General features: G+C 37.3%; 4 protein-coding genes across 5 annotated transcripts; all 4 read right to left on the minus strand.

Moving 5' to 3' along the window:
• Positions 1–959: 959 nt before the first annotated feature.
• LOC103335248 (wax ester synthase/diacylglycerol acyltransferase 5-like) lies at positions 960–3,066 on the minus strand. Its single transcript, XM_008238257.2, has 6 exons — positions 2,206–3,066; positions 1,965–2,037; positions 1,787–1,854; positions 1,476–1,691; positions 1,264–1,401; positions 960–1,182 (listed from the first exon to the last, which is right to left on the minus strand). Exons 1-6 carry the CDS (start codon positions 3,022–3,024, stop codon positions 1,042–1,044), a joined length of 1,455 nt encoding a protein of 484 aa, XP_008236479.2. The 5' UTR covers positions 3,025–3,066; the 3' UTR covers positions 960–1,041.
• Positions 3,067–10,879: 7,813 nt separating this feature from the next.
• On the minus strand, positions 10,880–13,575 carry LOC148916231 (wax ester synthase/diacylglycerol acyltransferase 5-like). Its single transcript, XM_089054036.1, has 6 exons — positions 12,800–13,575; positions 12,581–12,653; positions 11,708–11,775; positions 11,365–11,586; positions 11,133–11,270; positions 10,880–11,043 (listed from the first exon to the last, which is right to left on the minus strand). Exons 1-6 carry the CDS (start codon positions 13,568–13,570, stop codon positions 10,888–10,890), a joined length of 1,428 nt encoding a protein of 475 aa, XP_088910162.1. The 5' UTR covers positions 13,571–13,575; the 3' UTR covers positions 10,880–10,887.
• Positions 13,576–17,363: 3,788 nt separating this feature from the next.
• On the minus strand, positions 17,364–19,756 carry LOC103335263 (wax ester synthase/diacylglycerol acyltransferase 5-like). 2 transcript variants are annotated; one of them, XM_089053798.1, is made up of 6 exons: positions 18,771–19,756; positions 18,530–18,602; positions 18,352–18,419; positions 18,128–18,256; positions 17,826–17,963; positions 17,364–17,746 (listed from the first exon to the last, which is right to left on the minus strand). In XM_089053798.1, exons 1-6 carry the CDS (start codon positions 19,602–19,604, stop codon positions 17,606–17,608), a joined length of 1,383 nt encoding a protein of 460 aa, XP_088909924.1. In that variant the 5' UTR covers positions 19,605–19,756; the 3' UTR covers positions 17,364–17,605. The 2 variants fall into 2 exon arrangements, with proteins under 2 accessions (XP_088909924.1, XP_008236495.3); XM_008238273.3 differs by having other exon boundaries at positions 18,041–18,256; positions 18,771–19,751.
• An 11-nt stretch (positions 19,757–19,767) lies between these two features.
• On the minus strand, positions 19,768–22,880 carry LOC148916232 (uncharacterized). The gene is made up of 4 exons (XM_089055080.1): positions 21,695–22,880; positions 20,435–20,502; positions 19,968–20,066; positions 19,768–19,863 (listed from the first exon to the last, which is right to left on the minus strand). Exons 1-4 carry the CDS (start codon positions 22,878–22,880, stop codon positions 19,768–19,770), a joined length of 1,449 nt encoding a protein of 482 aa, XP_088911206.1.
• Between the last annotated feature and the right edge of the window lie 53 nt (positions 22,881–22,933).

The raw sequence follows: 22,933 nt of genomic DNA on the forward strand, positions 1-22,933 counted from the left end.
CAGAAATTTTGAGTGTTTTATGCTGAGCATTGTGGGGTGTAATGATTGTCTAACATCTTATTTTGGTGCAGATATGGGCTTAGCAAATTTATAACAAATGTGCTCCACACTATGCACCCAAGTCGAATCCCTCTCCCCTTAGTTTAGATTTGAATAAACTAGATTATTGCATGAATATTGAATAAATAAAGAAATAAATCATGACTTTACTTATGAAAAATGAGTGCTTGATTTTTTTTCTCAAACAAAATAAATAAATAAAAAGAGTGCTTGGTTTTTTTTTTCTTCCTACTTGTTTCTTCTCCAAAAAAAAAAAAAAAAATCATTGTTGGTAAAATATGATAAGTGATATATTTACAATAATTTCAAAAATAGAACTTCATTATAAATTCGAAATAAATACAAGAAAATAACGATAAGGAAAATTTTAAGAATACTTTACAGATGATCTAGTCTAAAACTTGGTTCTATTTCCTTAAGATGAAATTGCCTCCTCACATGTGCTTTTAGGATTTGATTGGCAAACGTCTTCTAGGATACAATGATCGAGTTCTTGTTGAAGTAGCACTACAATCCCCAAGAAAAGCGAACTCAAACTTGTGTATGAACTCTCTCTTACTAACTCACTACATTTCTGAAAATACAATGCTATGAATGCTCTAAAAACTACTATTGTCGGATGACAATTGAATGAAATGAAATGTTGTAGCACCTTCTCTATTTATAGACAACAAGGCCTCTATTCAGAAAAGATGTGACTAAAAAATATCAACAAATATGTCTTTTCATGTTACAACCATAAACCAAGAAGTGCAATGTTTCAATTACTATGAAACAATGTAACTTTTCACATAAAGTATTATTATTTTAAATAATATTTTATTTTTCTTCTGTTAAGAACATGACTATTCCCAATTGATACATACCAATTCGTAAAAGTCATGTACTTAAAGTCACAGATTCCACAATTTAATTTCCACTCAATTATTAAAAAACTAAATATAAATATTATAATTTTCTAACAGATCAATCATTTGATTCTCAATGGGCTGCTTCCTTCATATCAACCAAGGCCTCCTCAAAGCACTTTGCAAGAAATTCCGGGTCAGGAATTATATCTTTGGCAACCGAAATTTGCATGTCTGCTCTTTCCGCATAGCTCACCATATGCATTGTAAGCGCCTGCAAGTACAAATCAGCAAAAACCTTCATACCCTAAATTGACAATTTAGAAACTTTAAAGTGAATATTTGAGATATATACCTGGGGCACGCTAGATGTATTCACTCTGAGGTAAGTTACAGGGTTTCCTCCAACTGCAATTTCTTCTTGTGGGCCAAGCATATTTGAGATAACAAAGTTAGTGTTGCTGACAGCCCTGTAAAGAAGCCATGTAGCAATCTGCAGTTCAATGGAAAAAAAATTTGTAAATGTATTCTTTTCTTGTTTGAAAACTGCATTTTGATGATCCTCACCTCTGCTCCCAAATAGGTCATTAAAATACACCCAATTTTGTATGATAAAAAAGCCTCCAGAGACTGTTTCTTGCGGTCCATAGTCACCTTAGCTCTCTTCAAATACCCCAGAGGATCAGTTCCTGAGCTTTTTTGATAATAAATAGGTAGGAGAACCGTGCCGAATTTGTTACGCCAACTCAATCCAGAGTTGCTTTTCATCAAATCTGATTGTTCCTGATCAGATTGTTCATTTCATAAGGAAAACAAAAACAACCCATTGAAATACGTAGCACAAACAAAATTATGCAAGTTTAGAATTTAGAGCAGACCTGCAATCTATGTTGCTCTCTTAAATTTACCATAGCCATCCCTGTAATTCGAAGCCCCTCGGGCAAACCTGGAGAGAAGAACAACTGGGTTTAGCTAACTTTTGGTTATGGTGATTGAATGCCATTGATATCTGTTTCAAATGGGAAGTAAAAGTGCACATCAGCAATTTCTAATTACCATTTGGTGTTCGTTGATCTAGGTATCTTGATAGCCCTGCTGAAACAACCCCCACAAGGACATCATTGATGGTCTGCAGCATTGTGGCATAGAATTTTCAGTCAAAACACTTTTCTTTTTTCTAAAGAAAAATAATTTGAAGGAAAAAAAAACAGGGATCTTTTTTATCTGAACAACTCCAGAAAAGGAACCAACCAAACCCAATATACAAGAAAAACAGAAGAATTAGCAAATCAACTACCGCATTTGGAACAGCATTCTTGACGAGCTTCATGTCCTGAAGCTTAAACCGAGCGGTGGCCAGCCTCCTAGGCCAGAGCTCAACTCCGTCGCCGCCACTTATCTCTGTTTTTCTGTCACAATCCCACAACAACCTCAACACAAACTCCACCGTAAAAATCAAGGTGAACCAAACCATACCCACAAACCCAATCAACAAAACCCACCAGCCCTTTTCACCATTCACTCTGTTTCTCTTCTTCCCGGCAGAGCCCAAATCCGGAAGCTTTTCTTCCTCTTCAGCTCCCCCGAAACTCGCCGAGAGCAGAGACATGAGCGAAGCCCCATCTCCCAGAGCGTGGTGGATGCGGAAGACACCGCAGTTGTGGGCCATGAGGAGATGAAATTCCCACAGAGGTTTGTCGGCGCTGAGGCCAGAGCTGGTGTAGAAGTCGGTCAAGTAGGCGTTGACCGCGGCCTCGTGGTCAAAGTTTGATGCGGTTGTGATGGTGTTGGGGACGACGATAATGTGGCGGTCGAGGTCGACGTGGGAGGTACCGTGCCATTGCTTGAGGCCTCGGGGGCCGCGGACCATGAGGCTAGAGAATCTGGGGTGGGAAAGGAGGAAAGTTTTGAGGTGGGATTTAATGGCGGCGATGTCAATGGGGTTTTTGAAGCCCATGGTGCAGTGGATTATTTGTTCCATTCGGGGTTGGAGGAAGAAGCCACCAATTGGGGTTATGGGCTCGTCGGAGAACTTGTCAGCTGCCGACGAACCCATGCAAAGAGATGAAGAAGAAAAAGAAGGGTCGTTGGCTCTGGTTTCCTTTCTCTCTCCCATGTGGCTCTCCGTGTTTCTATGGTCTTTGCTGGCTTTCTACTTGTTGTTTTTGCTGTCTTTATAGAAAGCAAAATTATTATATCAAAAGGGAATTAAAATTAAGATTATCACCACCCTTTTCCTTACAGTCTGTATAGATTATATATGCATGCTCATCTTGATCATTGTCTCATTAATGGCAATAAGAGAAGTAAGAAAATTGGAGGGTGAAATTGTATACTTAATGCGGGAATAGAATACCAGCGTCGTGATTGCCATGGATAATGTCTTTATGAAAAATTGACCTACAATAACCCTTCTTAGTTTTATAAGCCGCAGCATTGGAATTTCCCTCTTAATTTTAAATTTCATGTAATTAACGTTTGAACTCTCGAACTTCACTCTTAGTCCTCGTACAGGAATTAATTACCCACTCATTTGCTGGTCTTCTCTCTAATTTACAGACAAGGGTACGGAACGGCGACCATCTATGTGGACCACATTTGTGGAAAACCGGATGAACTGGTCCTTTCCCTACCTCGTCACTTACCTTCTTCTCCCTAATTTGCCAGTTGCCACTGCCAGTGAAGAGAACTGTGACCGGATTTATCCCCAACGTCGGGAACGGTAAGTTCATCTCTGTTTTACTCTTGGTTTTTTTTTATCTTTATTGATTCCTCTTCCAAGTATCATGAACCCTTGTGATGATTGGAATTTTTGGATTAAAATTCTTCGAATCACTGATATTTTTATTAGACGGACACATTTTATTTTTTTCAACATTTTCTAAAAGCTTATTTTTAGAGAACTTGATTTTTTGACGCTAGTGGTCTCAACATTTTGTTTACATCCACATGAGCGGACCAGTGCATATACGTCAGGAGAAATTATACACTAGTTCTGTAGTACAGATGACGTGGGAATGCAGACTAATAGTTTTCTGACACCTCACCAAACATTTACAAGCCGACATAAATGCAGTTTTTTAACAGCAGGGGAACCGTAATACATGACTAGTCTATAGTGTATGAAAAAGATGGCTCATGCTCTTGTCTCTTGCCCTCCAATTATGGGTCACTAGCCCTTTGGCGCTTGCGTTAGTTTTTATTTTTATTTTTATTTTATTTTTAAAATTAAGAAAGATAATGGGTAGTTGTGTTTCATAAAAATATGATATATTATTTAATTTTAATTTTTTTAATATGAAAAAATTTGAATTTACCATATTATCCTCATTTAATTAATAATTTCACTTCTTAATATTTGCATTAACCAAGGATATTTTATAGTATTTTGAATGTTTCACAATTTTCTGCTTTTTGCTTTATATATATAGATAAACCAAATATAGCCCTAAAATAATATATAAATTACAAAATATTGTCTTCAAATCCCAGTTTAATTAAATTAAACAATACATATTTGTGGAATATATGAGTGTTGTATCATAGTTTTTCTCAAAATAATAAAATATGATGGTGTCACTCCCCGGACCCCGGGGTCGGTGGAAACCTCATGCCTAGTGCTTGAGAAAATAAAAAGTAAAATAAAATAAAAAGAAAGCCGAAACAGGGTTTAAAATAAACTTCTCTTATAAAAATAACTCCAAAATTTTACAACTTTACAATTAATAAATAAAGCTCTATGACTCTCATATAATTCATCTTCAATTGGTTTAGTCCTTTTCTTGCCCACTAATTTATCTGAAAAATTAAACAGGTGAGGGGTAAGCAACCACTGCTCAGTAGGGACATGAGACCTTACCACAGTAGATTGATATAACTAAATTAAGTTTCATGCAATCACATAGCTAAATATCACATTAATAATATTAATCCATGAATGCTCTTCATCTACTCCCATTAATTCATATAACTGGAGAAGTAGAGCTACACGTCTCATACCATGTTTATACCACTTGGTCCTGAATGCCCATTTATATGAACTAACACCCATCTCAATCATCCCATAATTCCCATTTTGTTAGTCATTTTGTCTAACTCCCTATCGCCAGTCCTGAATCACCCAATAAAAACTATGTGAACTGTGGGATCCCTGAGACCTGGTACCTGCCAAGAGTTAGACTCAACTACACAAAAGACTATTTCCATTACCCTCTTTTCCATCATTATTTTCTCCACCCAACAACTCCAACTAATTTACATGACATGATATAATTATGCATTTACTTTGCATGCGATGCATGCAGTGTGCAACCTCAAATAATACACAACGTTTGTGTGTTTTCACAAGATGCAATCGAGGGGCCTATTTATACTAGAAGTTGGTTGCTACTAGCTTCTTATTGGTCTAATAACCTATTAAACAACTAAAAGAGAACATGCGTACTTATTGTCCAAGGAATAAAATCTAGTCATTCTCCAAGGAACATAAATTAATATATACCATATTTAATAATTAAGTACTTGTATGTGTGTGCATTTGTGTCAACAGAATGAATTTAGACTAGCCACCTCAAGTTTAAGATATAATCATTCGTATCATTCATATACAGCCTGGATGGGAGACAACATCTGCACGGAACCACCTACCATTACTACATTGTTTTCTTCTTTGCCTGAAAGCGATGAAATCAGACAAAGAAACACAGCCCATGCTCGAATTAATGGGCCTGCTTCTTTTGTTTCAAAAACATTGAAAGTTGAAATTATTGCTCCATCTCTCGGACATCAGCCAAAGTAAAAACGCATTTGCCTTCCCTAAGGAACAGCAGAAAAGGGCAAATAAAGATGACGGAGGTAAGGATATATAACCATGGCAAATTTTAACAATGGACACAAATAGATATTCCACACCCTAATACATGTTTCTTACGCTATTGCACATCGCACAGCCGCAGGGACTTGTTATTTGTCAATAACTGGTTTAAAACTTCCTCCAGCAGTTGTTATAGCAACCACTCTCACTAGGCCACTACTACCTCAATTTTACTTAACATAACCTCCTTCAACACACTATCAAATATAAATATGCAACCTGGTAAATGATATAATATACTAAAGAGTTTTACGTCAGCTTCCAATACCCCAGTATCCACATTGTAGTCAAAGATGGTCAAGCATGCAGTGAGATGTAGCACGGCACAACCCATAAGAATGCAAAAGGACGCATGAAGAGGACAAAAATAACCTAATTGATCCACTACGGAGCAAGGATCTATAAACTTAAAGGGGTAATTATTAAGCCTAATTGGCATTTGAACATACCATTTTTTCAGGGTGATTAGAGGATAAATGGTCTTGCAGCACGGATAACAGCTTCCTCTCCAATCCATCAGAAATCAACTTTAGCGCCTCCTCCTCCATAGCATTACCTTCTCCAGAGACACTTCCTATAGACACTGTGACTGCATTAATGATCAATTCTCAAACGTTGTTGAAGTTCAGCCTTAGCGAAAAAAACATGATGCCAACAGAAGGAAGGAGGGACTCATGATTGACTTACAAGCATGTGCGAGAATTCTCCTGGTACATTTCAGCAGGTACTGTCGCTCAATGTAATAGTCAATACATACCTGCATACGAGGGAAGGGAAGTGGGAAAAACAGAAGAAAAAACTGAGAATGATACACTAACACTAAATGCAACAAAGTAAATGTCCAATTTCTTTTCTGTTTGATCAAAACATGTCCACTTTCTGCAAGCAGCAAAAATTTGACATTTACACTCAACTCGTCCACCACTTTCTTTTATGTGTGTGCTTTTGTTAGCTAAAAATTTGACACCAGGTACGTTGAACATAAGAACTATAGCATTCAACATACGTATCAATCAGACAATATGAGTGAGATACTAACCGCATGAAAATACTCGTGAACTATAGGGTCAAGAGCTACGTTGTTGTTCTTGAAAGACCTCTCAACAATAATTTACGATTGCACCTCATCTAGACACTGAAACAAACAAAAAAGTAAGTTTTGTAGCCAATGGGCAATCAATATGACCATCAGTAGCATCTGCTTTATGTTATGGAGAACATCATTAGCTATATCTTCTATATGGTCTTTTGGAACAAAGAAATCTTCCATATTTCCTCTACTAATTTGGATTTTCTTCGAGTTTCTCATATGCTATGCTATGTTTTAGCTTTAACATAATATTCAACATCTTCATAACCAATATTTATTGAATTTTTTTTTTATTATGTGATACAAATAAAATATTAAGAAGAAGAAACTAGATTGTACGATACTATAGATTAAAATATAACATTATTTTAAGAAAATGTAATAATTATTGGTAGGAAATTGTAAGATGCAGAGCGGCAATGAATGAACGGAGAAGAAGAGAGAGACACATAGATGTAGAGGGATGAAGAGCAAGAGCCAAATAGGAAATAAATAGAATGAAAACTAAGGCACGTTACTTCCCTAACTCTGAAGTAATTTTGAGGGAGACTTTGGAAAAACCCAAAGGAGAGAGAAATTTTTGAAAAGAAGCCAAAACGGACAAAATTGCCCTTATTTATTTTTGGATTTCCTAATAAATCCTTTACATTTGCATGTCTTTAATTTGAAAGTTGAGAGGTTTTTCTGTCTTTTTTGAAAAAGTTTTGGCTTTTTCCAAAAGTGAAAGTTTTTTTGTGGTTAAAACCTAAATTTACTTAATTTTGATTGAACAGAAACAAAGACCCAGTTTCTCTCCAACGCCCACAAATTGGCTAGATTAATGTGATCTACTCTCCAACTTGTTGTGTAGATTATTAAAACAATGATTTATCATTATAAATATTAACTCTAATGATTAATTGCTAGTTTGTGATTTAGATGGAATGGTTTGCTGAAATTGGATGGCTAGTTTGTGATTTCAGGATTACTGAAAAACCAAGAAGAAGAACAAGGGAGGTGGTGTTAACGAGAAGGCACGAAGAAGAGAAGAAGAAGAAGCGCATTGTGTCAATAAGCCATCAAAACTTAATTAAATGAAGAGAGAGGAAATACAAAAGTCAATTACAATTTATTTTCTATAATTGCTTATTTAAAGAATAAAATAATTAATTTGTTTAATCACATCCATTGATAGTGGCTAATCCAAGGTTGTGTCAAAATTTGTGTCAAAAATATGGTGCCATGGATTTGCCCCAATATATAATTGGTTTCTGATCGTTGGAGGTAAGAATCATTGATTGAAAAGTTACTATTTATTTATTTACTTAAAACCTTTTTAAATATTTTAACGTCATTTTGTTTAAAAATATATATAAATTAAAAAATAATATCTCTAAATCATTGTTTAGTTAAATTAAACAATACATAGTTATGGAATATATGAGTATTATACTATAGTTTTTCTCAAAATAATAAAATATGAAGGGCCCTAAAATATAGCCATGCATGGCAGGAGATGGAAAAATTTAGCCCTACACTATTCTTAAAAAAATTAATATTTTGGAGGACTAAATTTTTAGCCCTACACTATATTTAGCCTTATGACTAGAGATGGCCTCAGTCGCCCAGTTTTTTTTCAGATACGACCCACTTAATTTCCTTGTCCTTAAGACTGAAGGCACCAAACTGACACCGATAAGCTTGGTTTGGCACAATGGTGATGGTTTAGTAAACAAGTGAGGGGTGGAGGTGGATCGAACGAAACCATGCACATCTCTAGGTTTTAATTTAAGTTTTGTTAGCTTCATACACATTCATGATGCATTATGTCTGTCTCTCCATGTACAGAATACATGTTGCACGTAGGAAAAATGTCAACTTGATCTACATCAGCTTAAGCTTAGTTGTTGTCTAACACCTATTCTCATAAATCTTGAGTTTTTGACATCTAACATTTTAGGGTGTAAATCGTGCACTCAAGTTCAAATTTCCCTTTTCCTAGTTTAAATTATATTAAAATAAATTATCATTTGTATCCAATTTTATTTTTTTTAATATTCATTTACCGTTATTGTATTTTTCACGTCGTCAATCTATAGCTTGTTTTTTACTCTATCAAGCACTCTTGTCTTAAATGGCAGTTATTCCTTCCGTGAAAGTACTTTTTTTTTTTTTTTGGTTGAGAAATTTTAGGATTGCATTCATAATTCAGCCAAAAAAATCATTAGCCACTAAGGGGCCAAAACGAACTAGCCACAAAGGCGATTACAATAACGGAGCGGTCGAACAACAAAATTAAGACAATCTGGTGCGCCTCCACTAACGATCACGCAGGATCGAATAAACTCTAGCATAGGCATCCCAACTAAGATTGCAAACTCAGAATAATCAAAAATAGACAAAGCTTGAAAAAACCAAGCCATAACAATACAAATAAAACTCTCACATAGGAGAGAAAAAGCTCTCACAAAGGAGAAGTGAAAAGCTCTCACAAAAGGAGAGGTGAAAACTCACAGAGAATCTATAGAGTCTCTGTGACTTATTCCGAACATAAAGAAATCGCAAAAAAGATGGTGGTAGAGATCCGACGTCAAAACGCAGGTAGAGATCCAACGTTGAGACGCAATCGCCGATGATGGTTTGAGGAAAATCAGAACAAATCACTATCGCCTATGAGAGAAACCGTGAAAGTACTTAAACAATGCATGAATATTGAATAAATAAATCGTGACTTGTACAAAATAAGTTAACTTTTGTAACAAAAATAATATTTATGAAAAATGAGTGCTTGGTGTTTTTTTTTCCTATTTGTTTCTTCTCCCAAAAAAAAAAAAAAAAAATCAATCATTTGTTTCACAATGGGCTGCTTCCTTCATATCAACCAAGGCCTCCTCAAAGCACTTTGCAAGAAATTCCGGGTCAGGAATGATATCTTTGGCAACCGAAATTTGCATGTCTGCTCTTTCCACATAGCTCACCATATGCATTGTAAGGGCCTGCATGTACGAATCAGCAAAAACCTTCATACCCTAAATCGACAATTTGGAAACTTTAAAGTGAATATTTGAGGTATACATGGGGCAGGCTAGATGTATTCACTCTGAGGTAAGTTACAGGGTTTCCTCCAACTGCAATTTCTTCTTGTGGGCCAAGTATATCTGAGATAGCAAAGCTAGTGTTGCAGACAATCCTGTAAAGAAGCCATGTACAAATCTGCAGTTCAATGGAAAAAAAATTGTAAATGTATTTTTTTCTTGTTTGAAAACTGCATTTTGATGATCCTCACCCGATTTTGTAAGAGAAAAGAGCCTCCAGAGACTGTTTCTTGCGGTCCACAATCACCTTAGCTCTCCTCAAATACTCCAGAGGTTCAGTTCCAGAACTTTTTTTATAATAAATAGGTAGGAGAAACGCGCTGAATTTGTTACCCCAACTCGATCCAGAGTTGCTTTTCATCAAATCTGTTGGTTCCTGATCAGATTGTTGATTTCATGAGGAAAACGAAAACCCATTGAAAGACAGAGAGATGAAGAAGAAGAAGAAGAAGAAGAAGAAGGGTCGTTGGCTCTGGTTTCCTTGCTCTCTCCCGTGTGGCTCTCCATGTTTCTGTGGTCTTTGCTGGCTTTGTATTGATCGTGGTTTTGATACGTGGTGGAAGAGTTATTGGGTTGTTTTTGCTTTCTTTATAGAAAGCAAAATTATTGTATCACAAGGGAATTAAAATTTAGATTATCACCACCCTTTTCTTTACAGTCTATATAGATTATATATGCATGCCCATCTTGATCATTGTCTCATTAATTGCAATTTATTATTAAAAAAATTGATGAGTCTCTAGACCGAGTGACTGTAGGAAGATCACATTCATGTGAAAAATTGTGTATCTCGCCTCTAATAGAGTGGACATGCCATTTATTAATTATTCATACAAGTGTTATGAAGTAAAAAGAGCATGAAGGTTTTAAAATACATGATGTGACTCATTATCCATTACTTGTGGTTCTTGGTTAAATACTTATGGTTGTATAGTGGTCCTCCTAGGTTCGATTGATAGCTGCAGCTGCTTCCTTCATATCAAGCAAGGCCTCCTCAAAGCAGTTTGCGAGAAATGCCGGGTCAGGGATGATATCTTTGGCCACCGAAATTTGCATGTCTACTCTTCCAGCATAGCTCACCATGTGCATTGTGAGCGCCTGCATTTACCAATCAGCAAAAACATTCAGACCATAAATGATAAAATATAGAAAGACATACATTTATGATCTTGTTTTGAGGGCAGTACATGTGGAAGGGTAGTTGAATTCACTCTCAGATAAGTTACTGTGTTGCCTGCGGCTGTAATTTCCTCTTCTGGGCCAATAATATTTGAGATAGTAAAGCTTGTATTGCAAATGATATTGTTATTAAGCCAGGCAGTAACCTGCATGCAGTAAAAAAAGTAAAAAATTTCAATATTCAAATTGGAAGGTGAACTTAACCTGCATGCATTTTTTTTATATCCTGAATTTGATCACCTTTGCTCCCAAGTAGGGCATTGTAGAAAGTATAGTTTTGTATGAGAAATAAGCCTGTAGAGATTGTTTCCTCCTATCAATCATCACCTTAGCTCTCTTCAGATACGCCAGAGGATCATCAGGGCTGTTGCTTTTATGATAATAAATAGGTAGGAGAATCATGCCGATCTTGTTACCCCAACTTAGTCCTGGTGAATTGCTTTTCATCCTATCGGATAGTTCCTGATCAGTTTCGTTTCAGTTCCATCCAACCACCACGAGTTGAAATTAATTTCGATCATTTCATGAGAAAAATAAAGAGAGAATTAATTAACAAGTCATAGGGTTGCAAGTTACAACAAACCTGCAATCCAAGTTGCTCTCTTAGATTTACCATTGCTAGCCCTGTAATTTGAAGCCCCTCAGGCAAAGCTGAATGATGACAAAAATAATTGGGTTTAGTTAATTTAGCTATCTCATCTTAGAAGTGATCATTTTTTCACTACTCCAACCCGTTACAAATTTAGTTACCTCGCATAAAAACAAATATGACATGCTATGGTAATTAACTTACAGAAAATGAGAAAGCATTTATGCATATATATGTCAGACTGTGACTAATTAGTATTCAATTGCTACACCTTCATAATTGTGACTTATATTTGATAGGGGTGTACTTGGGTTCAAAATTAATACAATTTAGTTAATCCGCATATGATCCAATGTAAATTGAATTGTGATATTTTCGATCCGATCCAATTGATATTGGATTGGATTGAATTGGATTATCAGTTTTGATAATAGAAAAAGACAATAATGATACATATTAAATATTTATCCTTATGTTTAATATAATCAAACATATTAATAGACACAAATGTAAAATATATAAATGAAATATTAGATAAAATTGTTTTGATTATATAATATATTAAACATAAGTAACTCCATTAAATGACTTAAAATATTCATAACCTTTTCAATGACAAATACCTACCATCGCAAAATAAGCATAAAACTAACTAGATTGGATCGGATTGGACTTGATTGGATTCTAATAAACAAATTCGTCATCCGATTCAATCAAGTCGGTTTTGAAAATTACGAATCCAATCCAATCAGCCAAATCTTCGAAACCGATTAAAATTGAATTGATCAGTTTGGACGAATTGGATTGAATCTTATACACCCCTAATATTTGATTTGCACGGAAAGTATCAAAAGCTCTTTTAATTACCATTTGGTGTTCGGTGTTCCAGATATCTTGAAAGTCCTGATGAAAGCACACCAAAAAGAACATCGTTGATTGTCTGCATGGTGGGAGAAAAGTTATAATTAAAACCTCCTTTTTGAAAAATAAAAAATAAAAAGATTTCTCATGCAAAGTCAAAACAAAATATTAATTAGAAGCAACATATATATATATATATATATATATATATATTAATCAAATTACCGCATCTGGAACAGCTTTCTTGACGAGCTTCATGTCCTGAAGCCTAAACCGAGCAGTGGCCAACTTCCTGGGCCACAGCTCAACCCCATCGCCACCACTGATCTCTGTTTTGCTGTCACAAACCCACAAGCTCCTCATCACAAACTCCACCACAAACACCAAGTTGAACCACACCATACTCAAAAACCCTATCAACAAAACCCACCAACCCTTTCCACTACTACTATTCACTCTGTTCTTGCACCTCGTCTTCCCATAAGCCAAAGTTGGGAGCTTTTCTTCGTTGTTGGCTCTCCTACAATCGGCCAAGAAGAGAGACATAAGCGAAACCCCGTCCCCCAAAGCATGGTGGAGTCGAAACACGCAGCAGTTGTGAGCCATGAGAAGGTGCACTTCCCACAAGGGTTTGTCAGTGCTTAGCCCAGGGCCGATGGAGAGGTCAGCCAGGTAGTCGTTGACAGCGGTATCATGGTCAATAGGCTGTGATACGGTTGAGACGGGGTTGTGGAGGATGATGATGTGGCGGTCGAGGTCAATGTGGGTTGCTTTTTGCCAGTGCTCGACGCCGTGGGAGTCGCGGACCACGAGGCTTGAGAATCTGGGATGGGAGAGAAGGAGGGAGGTTTTGAGGCGGTACTTGATGGCGTTTAAATCTATAGGGTTCTTGAAGCCGATGGCGCAGTGGACTATTAGGTTCCATTTGGGATGGAGGTAGAGACGGCCTGTTGGAGACAAGGGCTGCTCTGCACAGTCATCATCAAAGGAACCCATGAGAGACAGAGAGAGGGATATGGTGGAAGAGTTGTCTGTGTTGGTGTAAGTTGTGATTGCCTTCTTGGAGTATTCAATTTTATAGTAACATTACGTGACATTGTGATATAATTTTCTTTAGGTTCGTAATAGTCAAAGGGGGGAATCATGAATTTATCTGGGTGAGTTAGCTAAAATTATTAGCTTAAAATCCAATGATATTGGTTTTGAATTTACAATTTCTATAGGCTCTATATAAATAAAATTATACATTAGTATAAACCACGCTAGTTATAAACACAAGAAAAAAATGGAATTAGAGCCTTATTATTCGTGAAAGGAAGAATTTCTTTTAGAAAAATGGTTCTCTTTTGGAGACTAATTAATGAAAATAAAATAAAATTGGAGAGTTAGAACTAAGGACTTTACTATTATTGTGGGTTATTGATGTTGGGACAGTCTTTGACACCATATACAAATGTGAAAAACCTCTGACTATGCTTATTGGTATTGCCAATATATGAAATTGTGTATTTTTATTTATTTTTAGGTTAAGATAGAGCTTATATAGGTTTGAATTTTTTTTCCACCAAAAACATCACTGAGCCACAGCCCACCAGAGTCCACATAGTGGTTCCACCCATGATAATAGTTTAGTTTAGCATGGGGGATATGATTGTACGCTTTCTTAAGGGCAATCAATTATGGTTTTTTTTTTCTAAGCAATGCAATATTGCACCCAAAAAAAGGAAATAATTTTTGGCACAACTACACAAAGTCAAGCTTAGACTATGCGGCTATGCCTATCTCAAGTAGGGGATATAATTTTCTCACCGTTGATATAGCTGCTCATTGCATAACAAAGTTGACTTGGCAATAGTTTAGTTTAGCATGAGGGATATGATTGTGCGGTTTCTTAAGAGGAAGGTCTGAAAGGGAAGGTTTTGGAGTATTGAATAATTTAAATTTTATACACCGCGTGACATTGGAATATAATTTTTTAATTGTTGATGTCATGGAGTTGCTCATCATATAACAAAATTTACTTTAAATTCGCAGTAGTTTAGTTTGGCATGAGATATATGATTGTCCCGAGTAGATATGACAATGGATTGTCTTGAGGGATACCAAATCCATTCAATTGGGCAACTGATTGTTCAGTAGCTCTTCAATTGGTCAATTGGCCATTGCCTAACAAAATTTACTCTTTAGTGGGCAATACTTTAGTTAGGCATGAGGGGGGCCTCCTTTAGAAAGACGGGCGGTCTATTTAACAAAATATTTGTATTTTCAATTTTATGTGTTTATCATATAGATACTAATTGTATCTTTACCTGTAAAGAGAATGGAGTGATTGAGAGGAAATTCAATTCTAAACTCAACTTGGATACAGAGATAAAATATGGGGACAATCAATTTATTGTGGAGGCCCGTTAGAGGTTGGCAGTGAAGGTATGGCTATCACTCTCAATAAGAAACCAAAGAATGACACTTCTATTCAGATTTTGATAATTATTCTCAACACCTAAATTTTATGGCCCACTTTGGTCCCTAAATTATTTTTTGTCCCAGCTCCTTAAATTTTTTGGAAGTGCATTTATTTAAGGAGTGGGGAAATCACCACTCTTATTTAATAAGGAAGATGTATGTATTTATTTAATAAGGACAAATAGTAATTTTGGTTAAGAAAGATATGTAACATAAATTAAGACCCAATTGTGTATAGACCCAATTCAGACCCATTGTTCACATTAACCTCATTTAACCCATGTGCTATTTGTTGAGGCCCAAAAAAGTCCATGGTTGGGCCCAAATAAGTTTTCAGTCCAATACGATACGGTATTAAGAAAAGTCACATATCGGAGTATACGAAGGCTTGTCATATACAAGTTATAGTCTACGTGTCATGCTAAATAAATAATTTGTCATGCCAAAGATTGAAATAATATTATAAAATACAAGCCCATGCTAAACTAAGCACCGTCCCTCTTCAAGGACGATAAAATTAAAGCACGCCAAGCAACATGTCACGCCAAATGAGGAATTATTATTCCGCACCCAATCATGCCACAAGCTTAAGTGGGCCCCAAGCCACTCAAATATCCGGGGCTTGCTTGAGTAGGTTGTGGTAATACTAATAAGTTGTTATGAGGCCCATTGATGGGCTGAGAAATGGAGGTTCCAAGTTGCTTGGGAGCCTCAGAACCCAACTAGGTTTTTAGATAAAGAGAAGCTATCACTCTAATACATTCATAAACAAACTCAAAACACAACAAAGTAGCCACAGTTCAAATCTCAAAACAACACCACTGAAATTGAACAAAAAAATATCAAGAAAAGTCCATTCCTAAGTAATTCAATTGCATAACATCAAAACCAAACCACACCAAATTAAAAAATAGCACAATAATTAGCATCGGTTTTGAATTACTGTAGGAAACGAAGATCTATTAGGCCGAGTCATCGAAATCGCAGGAAGAGCCTTTAAGCTTTGCGAATCTGCCAACGTTGATACTCTAATTGCTTCTCGAGGGACCGGAAAATGCCTTGTCCGCTAGCAATCGTGACGCAGGACGAGCCATGGTCGTCATCGATTGCTTCTCTGCCAGAAAATGACGGAAGACGCCTTCTCCGTTGTCGATCCTCCTATTGCTTCTCCACTAGCCTCCGTTTGCAACCTCGTGGTCTCCTTTTGGGACTGATCAAAGATGGAGCGTGATCTGGCTCCCATATAAAATACAAAGGGTAAAAATGTTATTTCAAATACAAATTAAACAAACCTAAAGAGCATCTGCATAAACCCATTGGCTTTTAACAAAATAAAATTTATAACTCATCCACTATAACCAAAACAAAAATAGGTAATGTCTTATATGCTAATTACTAAAGTTTATTGTCACTATACACTAATTTTTAATAAAAAACCAACAAAATAATAATAATAATAAAGTTTAGGTGGGCTAGAAATCGGGATATAGGGGGAGAGAGAGAGTGTTTAATTTTATTTTTTTATTCTTATTTTTATCAATTTAATACAAAATTACCATTTTGCGCCTGCATTTAATTAAAAAAATAACAAAATTGATGGCAAGACCATTTAACGAAACTGAAGTTGAAGGATCACGGGAACGATTTTGGATATTGAGGGACTCAAATGCACTTTTTCTTAATGAAATTCTACCATTTTGATAAATAAAATAGACAAAAAAAAATACAAAATTCAAATTGATTGACTTGTGTATAAGAGATAGAGGCCCTAAGATTCATGCAATTTCCTAAAGCTGTTGTTTAAAATAATCTGAAGCCCAAGGCACAATTATAAAATATAAAAAATTATTTATATTAATTTTAAGACAAACTATATAAGAACTCCCAAATTATAAGGTCATTTACACGTTTATACCCATCTTTCGGGATATTTACAAGCACACACTCTAACTCGCGGAAAATCTACAAATTACCCCACTATCAATTAGAACGTTAGTAGGTCTATCAAATGCTAATGTGGTGAACGTGAGCCTTTTTTTAAATGACGTGGACTTCTAAATGGACAAACAAAAAATGTATAAAAAAAATCACTATTTTTTTAAAAATAATTATAAAAAGGTAAAATAATATTATTAAATTAAATTAAAAACTCAAAATCAAAAGTATTATTAAAATAATATTATGCTCTAAAAACTACTATTGTCGGATGACAATTGGATGAAATGAAATGTTATAGCACCTTCTCTATTTATAGACAACAAGGCCTCTATTAAGAAAAAATATGACTGAAAAATATCAACAAATATGTCTTTTCATGTTACAATCATAAGCCAAGAAGTGCAATGTTTCAATTACTATGAAACAATGCAACTTTTCACATGAAGTATTATTATTTTAAATAATATTTTATTTTTCTTCTGTTAAGAACATGACTATTTCCTAATGATACATACCAATTTGTAAAAGTCATGTACTTAAAGTCACAGATTCCACAATTTAGTTTCCATTCAATTATTAAAAAACTAAATATAAATATTATAATTTTCTAACAGATCAATCATTTGATTCTCAATGGGCTGCTTCCTTCATATCAACCAAGGCCTCCTCAAAGCACTTTGCAAGAAATTCCGGGTCAGGAATTATATCTTTGGCAACCGAAATTTGCATGTCTGCTCTTTCCGCATAGCTCACCATATGCATTGTAAGCGCCTGCAAGTACAAATCAGCAAAAACCTTCATACCCTAAATTGACAATTTAGAAACTTTAAAGTGAATATTTGAGGTATACCTGGGGCATGCTAGATGTATTCACTCTGAGGTAAGTTACAGGGTTTCCTCCAACTGCAATTTCTTCTTGTGGGCCAAGCATATTTGAGATAGCAAAGTTAGTGTTGCTGACAGTCCTGTAAAGAAGCCATGTAGCAATCTGCAGTTCAATGGAAAAAAAAAAAGTTGTAAATGTATTCTTTTCTTGTTTGAAAACTGCATTTTGACGATCCTCACCTCTGCTCCCAAATAGGTCATTAAAATACACCAAATTTTGTATGATAAAAAAGCCTCCAGAGACTGTTTCTTGCGGTCCATAGTCACCTTAGCTCTCTTCAAATACCCCAGAGGATCAGTTCCTGAGCTTTTTTGATAATAAATAGGTAGGAGAACCGTGCCGAATTTGTTACGCCAACTCAATCCAGAGTTGCTTTTCATCAAATCTGATTGTTCCTGATCAGATTGTTCATTTCATAAGGAAAACAAAAACAATCCATTGAAATACGTAGCACAAACAAAATTATGCAAGTTTAGAATTTAGAGCAGACCTGCAATCTATGTTGCTCTCTTAAATTTACCATAGCCATCCCTGTAATTCGAAGCCCCTCGGGCAAACCTGGAGAGAAGAACAACTGGGTTTAGCTAACTTTTGGTTATGGTGATTGAATGCCATTGATATCCCTTTCAAATGGGAAGTAAAAGTGCACATCAGCAATTTCTAATTACCATTTGGTGTTCGTTGATCTAGGTATCTTGATAGCCCTGCTGAAACAACCCCCACAAGAACATCATTGATGGTCTGCAGCATTGTGGCATAGAATTTTCAGTCAAAACACTTTTCTTTTTTCTAAAGAAAAATAATTTGAAGGAAAAAAAAACAGGGATCTTTTTTATCTGAACAACTCCAGAAAAGGAACCAACCAAACCCAATATACAAGAAAAACAGAAGAATTAGCAAATCAACTACCGCATTTGGAACAGCTTTCTTGACGAGCTTCATGTCCTGAAGCTTAAACCGAGCGGTGGCCAGCTTCCTAGGCCAGAGCTCAACTCCATCGCCGCCACTTATCTCTGTTTTTCTGTCACAATCCCACAAGCACCTCAACGCAAACTCCACCGCAAAAATCAAGGTGAACCAAACCATACCCACAAACCCAATCAACAAAACCCACCAGCCCTTTTCACCATTCACTCTGTTTCTCTTCTTCCCGGCAGAGCCCAAATCCGGAAGCTTTTCTTCCTTTTCAGCTCCCCCGAAACTCGCCGAGAGCAGAGACATGAGCGAAGCCCCATCTCCCAGAGCGTGGTGGATGCGGAAGACACCGCAGTTGTGGGCCATGAGGAGATGAAATTCCCACAGAGGTTTGTCGGCGCTGAGGCCAGAGCTGGTGTAGAAGTCGGTCAAGTAGGCGTTGACCGCGGCCTCGTGGTCAAAGTTTGATGCGGTTGTGATGGTGTTGGGGACGACGATAATGTGGCGGTCGAGGTCGACGTGGGAGGTCCTGTGCCATTGCTTGAGACCTCGGGGGCCGCGGACCATGAGGCTGGAGAATCTGGGGTGGGAAAGGAGGAGGAAGGTTTTGAGGTGGGATTTAATGGCGGCGATGTCAATGGGGTTTTTGAAGCCCATGGTGCAGTGGATTATTTGTTCCATTTGGGGTTGGAGGAAGAACCCACCAATTGGGGTTATGGGCTCGTCGGAGAACTTGTCAGCTGCCGACGAAGCCATGCAGAGAGATAAAGAAGAAAAACAAGGGTCGTTGGCTCTGGTTTCCTTGCTCTCTCCCATGTGGCTCTCCATGTTTCTGTGGTCTTTGCTGGCTTTGTACTTGTGGTTTTGTTACGTGGTGGAGTTATAGAAAGCAAAATTATTGTACTTGTGGTTTTGATAAGTGAATTAAAATATAGATTAACTCCTCTAAGCAAACTTTTCCTTAGAGTTTATTGATTCTTCATATAATTACTTATGGTTGCATAATTGCATCAAGCACTGCGAGAAATGCATTGTGAGCATTGTGAGCATTGTGAGTTACTGTGTTGCCTGCGGCTGTAATTATAAACTACAGAAAAAACGTACATTTATGATCATGCCTTTAAAAAAATTGTCTTGTTTTGAGGGCAGTACATGTGGAAGGGTAGTTGAATTCACTCGCAGATAAGTTACTGTGTTGCCTGCGGCTGTAATTTCCTCTTCTGGGCCAATGATATTTGAGATAGAAAAGCTCGTATTGCAAAGGATCTTGTAATTAAGCCAGGCAGTAACCTGCATGCAGTAAAAAAGTTAAAAATTTTCAATATTCAATTTTTTTATTATCCTGAATTTGATCACCTTTGCTCCCAAGTAGGGCATTGTCGAAAGTATAGCTTTGTATGAGAAATGAGCCTCTTCAGATGCACCAGAGGGTCAGGGCCGTTGCTTTTATGATAATAAATAGGTAGCAGAATCATGTCGAACTTGTTACCCCAACTTAGTCCTGGTGAATATTGCTTTTCATCATATCGGATAGTTCCTGATCAGTTTCGTTTCAGTTCCATCCAACCACCACGAGTTGAAATTAATTTCGATCATTTCATGAGAAAAATAAAGAGAGAATTAATTAACAAGTCATAGGGTTGCAAGTTACAACAAACCTGCAATCCAAGTTGCTCTCTTGGATTTACCATTGCTAGCCCTGTAATTTGAAGCCCCTCAGGCAAAGCTGAATGATGACAAAAACAATTGGCTTTAGTTAATTTAGCTTTCTCATCTTAGGAGTGATCATTTTTTCATTACTCCAACCCGTTACAAATTTAGTTACCTCACACGAAAACGAATATGATATGCTACGGTAATTAACTTACACGAAATGAGAAAGTATTTATGCATAGGCAAAAAGTAACTTTTGTTCCCTGTAATTTATCACTTTTACCACTAAGGTTCCTGTGGTTTCAATTTGAACAATTTCGTCCATGTGATTTCAATTTAAAGCAATTTAAAAACAATTTTCAATTTCTGTCAAATTCTTTTAACTTCCATTACTTGTGGAGGGGTAATTTAGTTAACAAATTATTAAAAAAATTAATTCTTTTAAAAATAAACAATACAAAATGGAAAAATTATTAAATAAAAAATATATCTCCTCTCCCCTTCCTAGAAGCCTTCGTCACTCTCTACTGTATCTCTCTCTCTTCATTTCTCCACCACCTGATAGCACTCTATCCCCAACCCCACCCCTACCCGTGATCCACCCCCAACCCCATCCCTACTAACAACCCAACACCAGAGCACCGACCACCCCCCTTCCCTCTTCTCTCTCTCTCTCTCTCTCTCTCTCTCTCTCTCTCCCCGATTTGGCCTCCACCTCACCCCACCACAGCCTGCTAATCATCCCTCCACCACCACCATAATCTAAAACTAGATATTCTCCAATGCACAGCTTTGTTCATCAATCGAATTTTCCGTTTCTCAAAAACACCATCAAATAATCCATAATAAGTGAAAATTAAATTGAAATAAGGGTAGTTCTTGGTGGGTGGGCTGGGTTTTTTTTTTTGGTAACTGAATAATTCCATTAGGCACCCACCAGAGAAAGAGGGAACCAAAAAGACAGAGTAGAAACAGGAGAACAGAGAGGGAACCTACAAACAGGCTCCATCAAACCCAAACTAAGAAAAGTGCTAGCCAAAAAAAGAAAAAAAAAAACTCACGGCAGAGTCACAGACAGAAACTAAAATTAGACCATAGCCATAGCAAGACTACAAGAGTTCTTCAGACGCATCGCAGAGGCAACAGGCGTCATCATGGTATGGATCTAAACCCAGATGAGGCAAGATTACGGAGGGCATGGGAGACCATCCCGGGACAGAACATGAACAAGAGAGGATGGGGTCGATCGACCCAAACTTCCGTACCCATCCCTCGAATTGCAATCGCCGCTGCTGCATCAGCTACAGCATTGGCTTCTCTTGGGATCCAGTTCCAGCGAACACTCGAAAACTTCGACTTCAGCTCCTGGATACGTCCCAAAGTGGGGTACAACTCCCAGGCCCCCCATTCAATTTTCCCCAAACAGCAATTGATGAGAAGCTTAGAGTCAGATTCAACCCAAATATGAGAAAATCCTTTGTCAGCAGCAAAGAAAAGGCCCTCCAGAACAGCCCGAGCCTCGGCATCCACAACAGACATAGCCGTCATCCTGCACAATTTGCCACCTATTAGCTCCCCAAGGTGATTCCTAATAATTATTCCAATGCCAGTTTGCCCAGAATTGCTATTCCAGGCAGCATCAACATTTAGTTTCAAATAAGGGGCGAGAGGGGCCTGCCATACTGTGCACCTCACCACCCCAGATTCCTCATTTGCATCTCGGTTGCTAGCCCCCAAACTTGGAGCGGAGTTTTGAAAATCCATCCAAGCCTCCATTGCACCCTTGATCACCAAGCCAGGATTTGGAAGCTGTTGCTCAAAAATGGCTTTGCATCGAGCCTTCCAGATGCTCCACATCAAGAAAGACAAAACAGTAATAACACGATTAACCTCATCCTTTGATGAGCCAGCGAGCGATGTCAGGGATAAAATCCAGCAATCAAGGCTTGTCACATGTTGCCTATCCCCTATAAATCCCAACGGGCTCCCAAACCAGACCCCCATCACCCATGGCCACGTAAGAAGGGCATGCTCAATCGTTTCAGGATTCTCCTCACATATCGGGCATATGGATGAGCAAAGGATGCGCCGGCTAGTTAAGTTCGCCTTTGTTGCCAGACAATTTCTCACGGCTCGCCACATAAAATGTCTAATCTTTGGTAGAGTTTTAGCATTCCAAATGAGTTTCCATATCTTCTTGTCCAAGAATCGAGAACCAGATGGCCTACTAACACTCCTCATTGTTTCCAGGCTACGTAAGTGATTGCGGTTGTGAATCTGCCCGTGCCTATTGAAAGGCCAGATTAGTCGGTCCAACCCAGCACTGTTGCCAATCGGGGTAGAGCAAATTGCTGCTTCAATTGTTGGTGAAATTAGATGCCTGATCGACTCAAGGTTCCAAGACCTTGTATCAGGATCAATAATGGTAGCAACCCGTACCTCATTACACATTTCGTGATTAAGAGGGCCAGAGGCCGAGCCCCAATGTAGGGTGGGCCAGCGAT

This window comes from Prunus mume, linkage group LG6 (genome assembly GCF_029339155.1).
Source record: "Prunus mume cultivar Tortuosa linkage group LG6, ASM2933915v1, whole genome shotgun sequence".
Lineage (NCBI taxonomy): Eukaryota > Viridiplantae > Streptophyta > Magnoliopsida > Rosales > Rosaceae > Prunus > Prunus mume.

Bases quoted from the DNA above. Each gene is read 5' to 3' on its own strand.
- LOC103335248 (XM_008238257.2), bottom strand. From the start codon at position 3,024: ATGGGAGAGAGAAAGGAAACCAGAGCCAACGACCCTTCTTTTTCTTCT. The intron at 1,402-1,475 runs GTGAGGATCATC...ATTGAACTGCAG, and splicing joins TGACCTATTTGGGAGCAGAG to ATTGCTACATGGCTTCTTTA. The intron at 1,183-1,263 runs GTATATATCTCA...TTGTACTTGCAG, and splicing joins ATACATCTAGCGTGCCCCAG to GCGCTTACAATGCATATGGT.
- LOC148916231 (XM_089054036.1), bottom strand. From the start codon at position 13,570: ATGGGTTCCTTTGATGATGACTGTGCAGAGCAGCCCTTGTCTCCAACA. The intron at 12,654-12,799 runs GTAATTTGATTA...CCCACCATGCAG, and splicing joins AGAAAGCTGTTCCAGATGCG to ACAATCAACGATGTTCTTTT. The intron at 11,776-12,580 runs GTAATTAAAAGA...GTCATCATTCAG, and splicing joins GGAACACCGAACACCAAATG to CTTTGCCTGAGGGGCTTCAA.
- LOC103335263 (XM_008238273.3), bottom strand. From the start codon at position 19,604: ATGGAGAGCCACATGGGAGAGAGCAAGGAAACCAGAGCCAACGACCCT. The intron at 18,603-18,770 runs GTAGTTGATTTG...ACAATGCTGCAG, and splicing joins AGAAAGCTGTTCCAAATGCG to ACCATCAATGATGTTCTTGT. The intron at 17,964-18,040 runs GTGAGGATCGTC...ATTGAACTGCAG, and splicing joins TGACCTATTTGGGAGCAGAG to ATTGCTACATGGCTTCTTTA.
- LOC148916232 (XM_089055080.1), bottom strand. From the start codon at position 22,880: ATGTGTAATGAGGTACGGGTTGCTACCATTATTGATCCTGATACAAGG. The intron at 20,503-21,694 runs GTACGGAAGTTT...GTCATCATTCAG, and splicing joins GATTGCAATTCGAGGGATGG to CTTTGCCTGAGGGGCTTCAA. The intron at 20,067-20,434 runs GTTTGTTGTAAC...TACTGCATGCAG, and splicing joins GAGAGCAACTTGGATTGCAG to GTTACTGCCTGGCTTAATTA.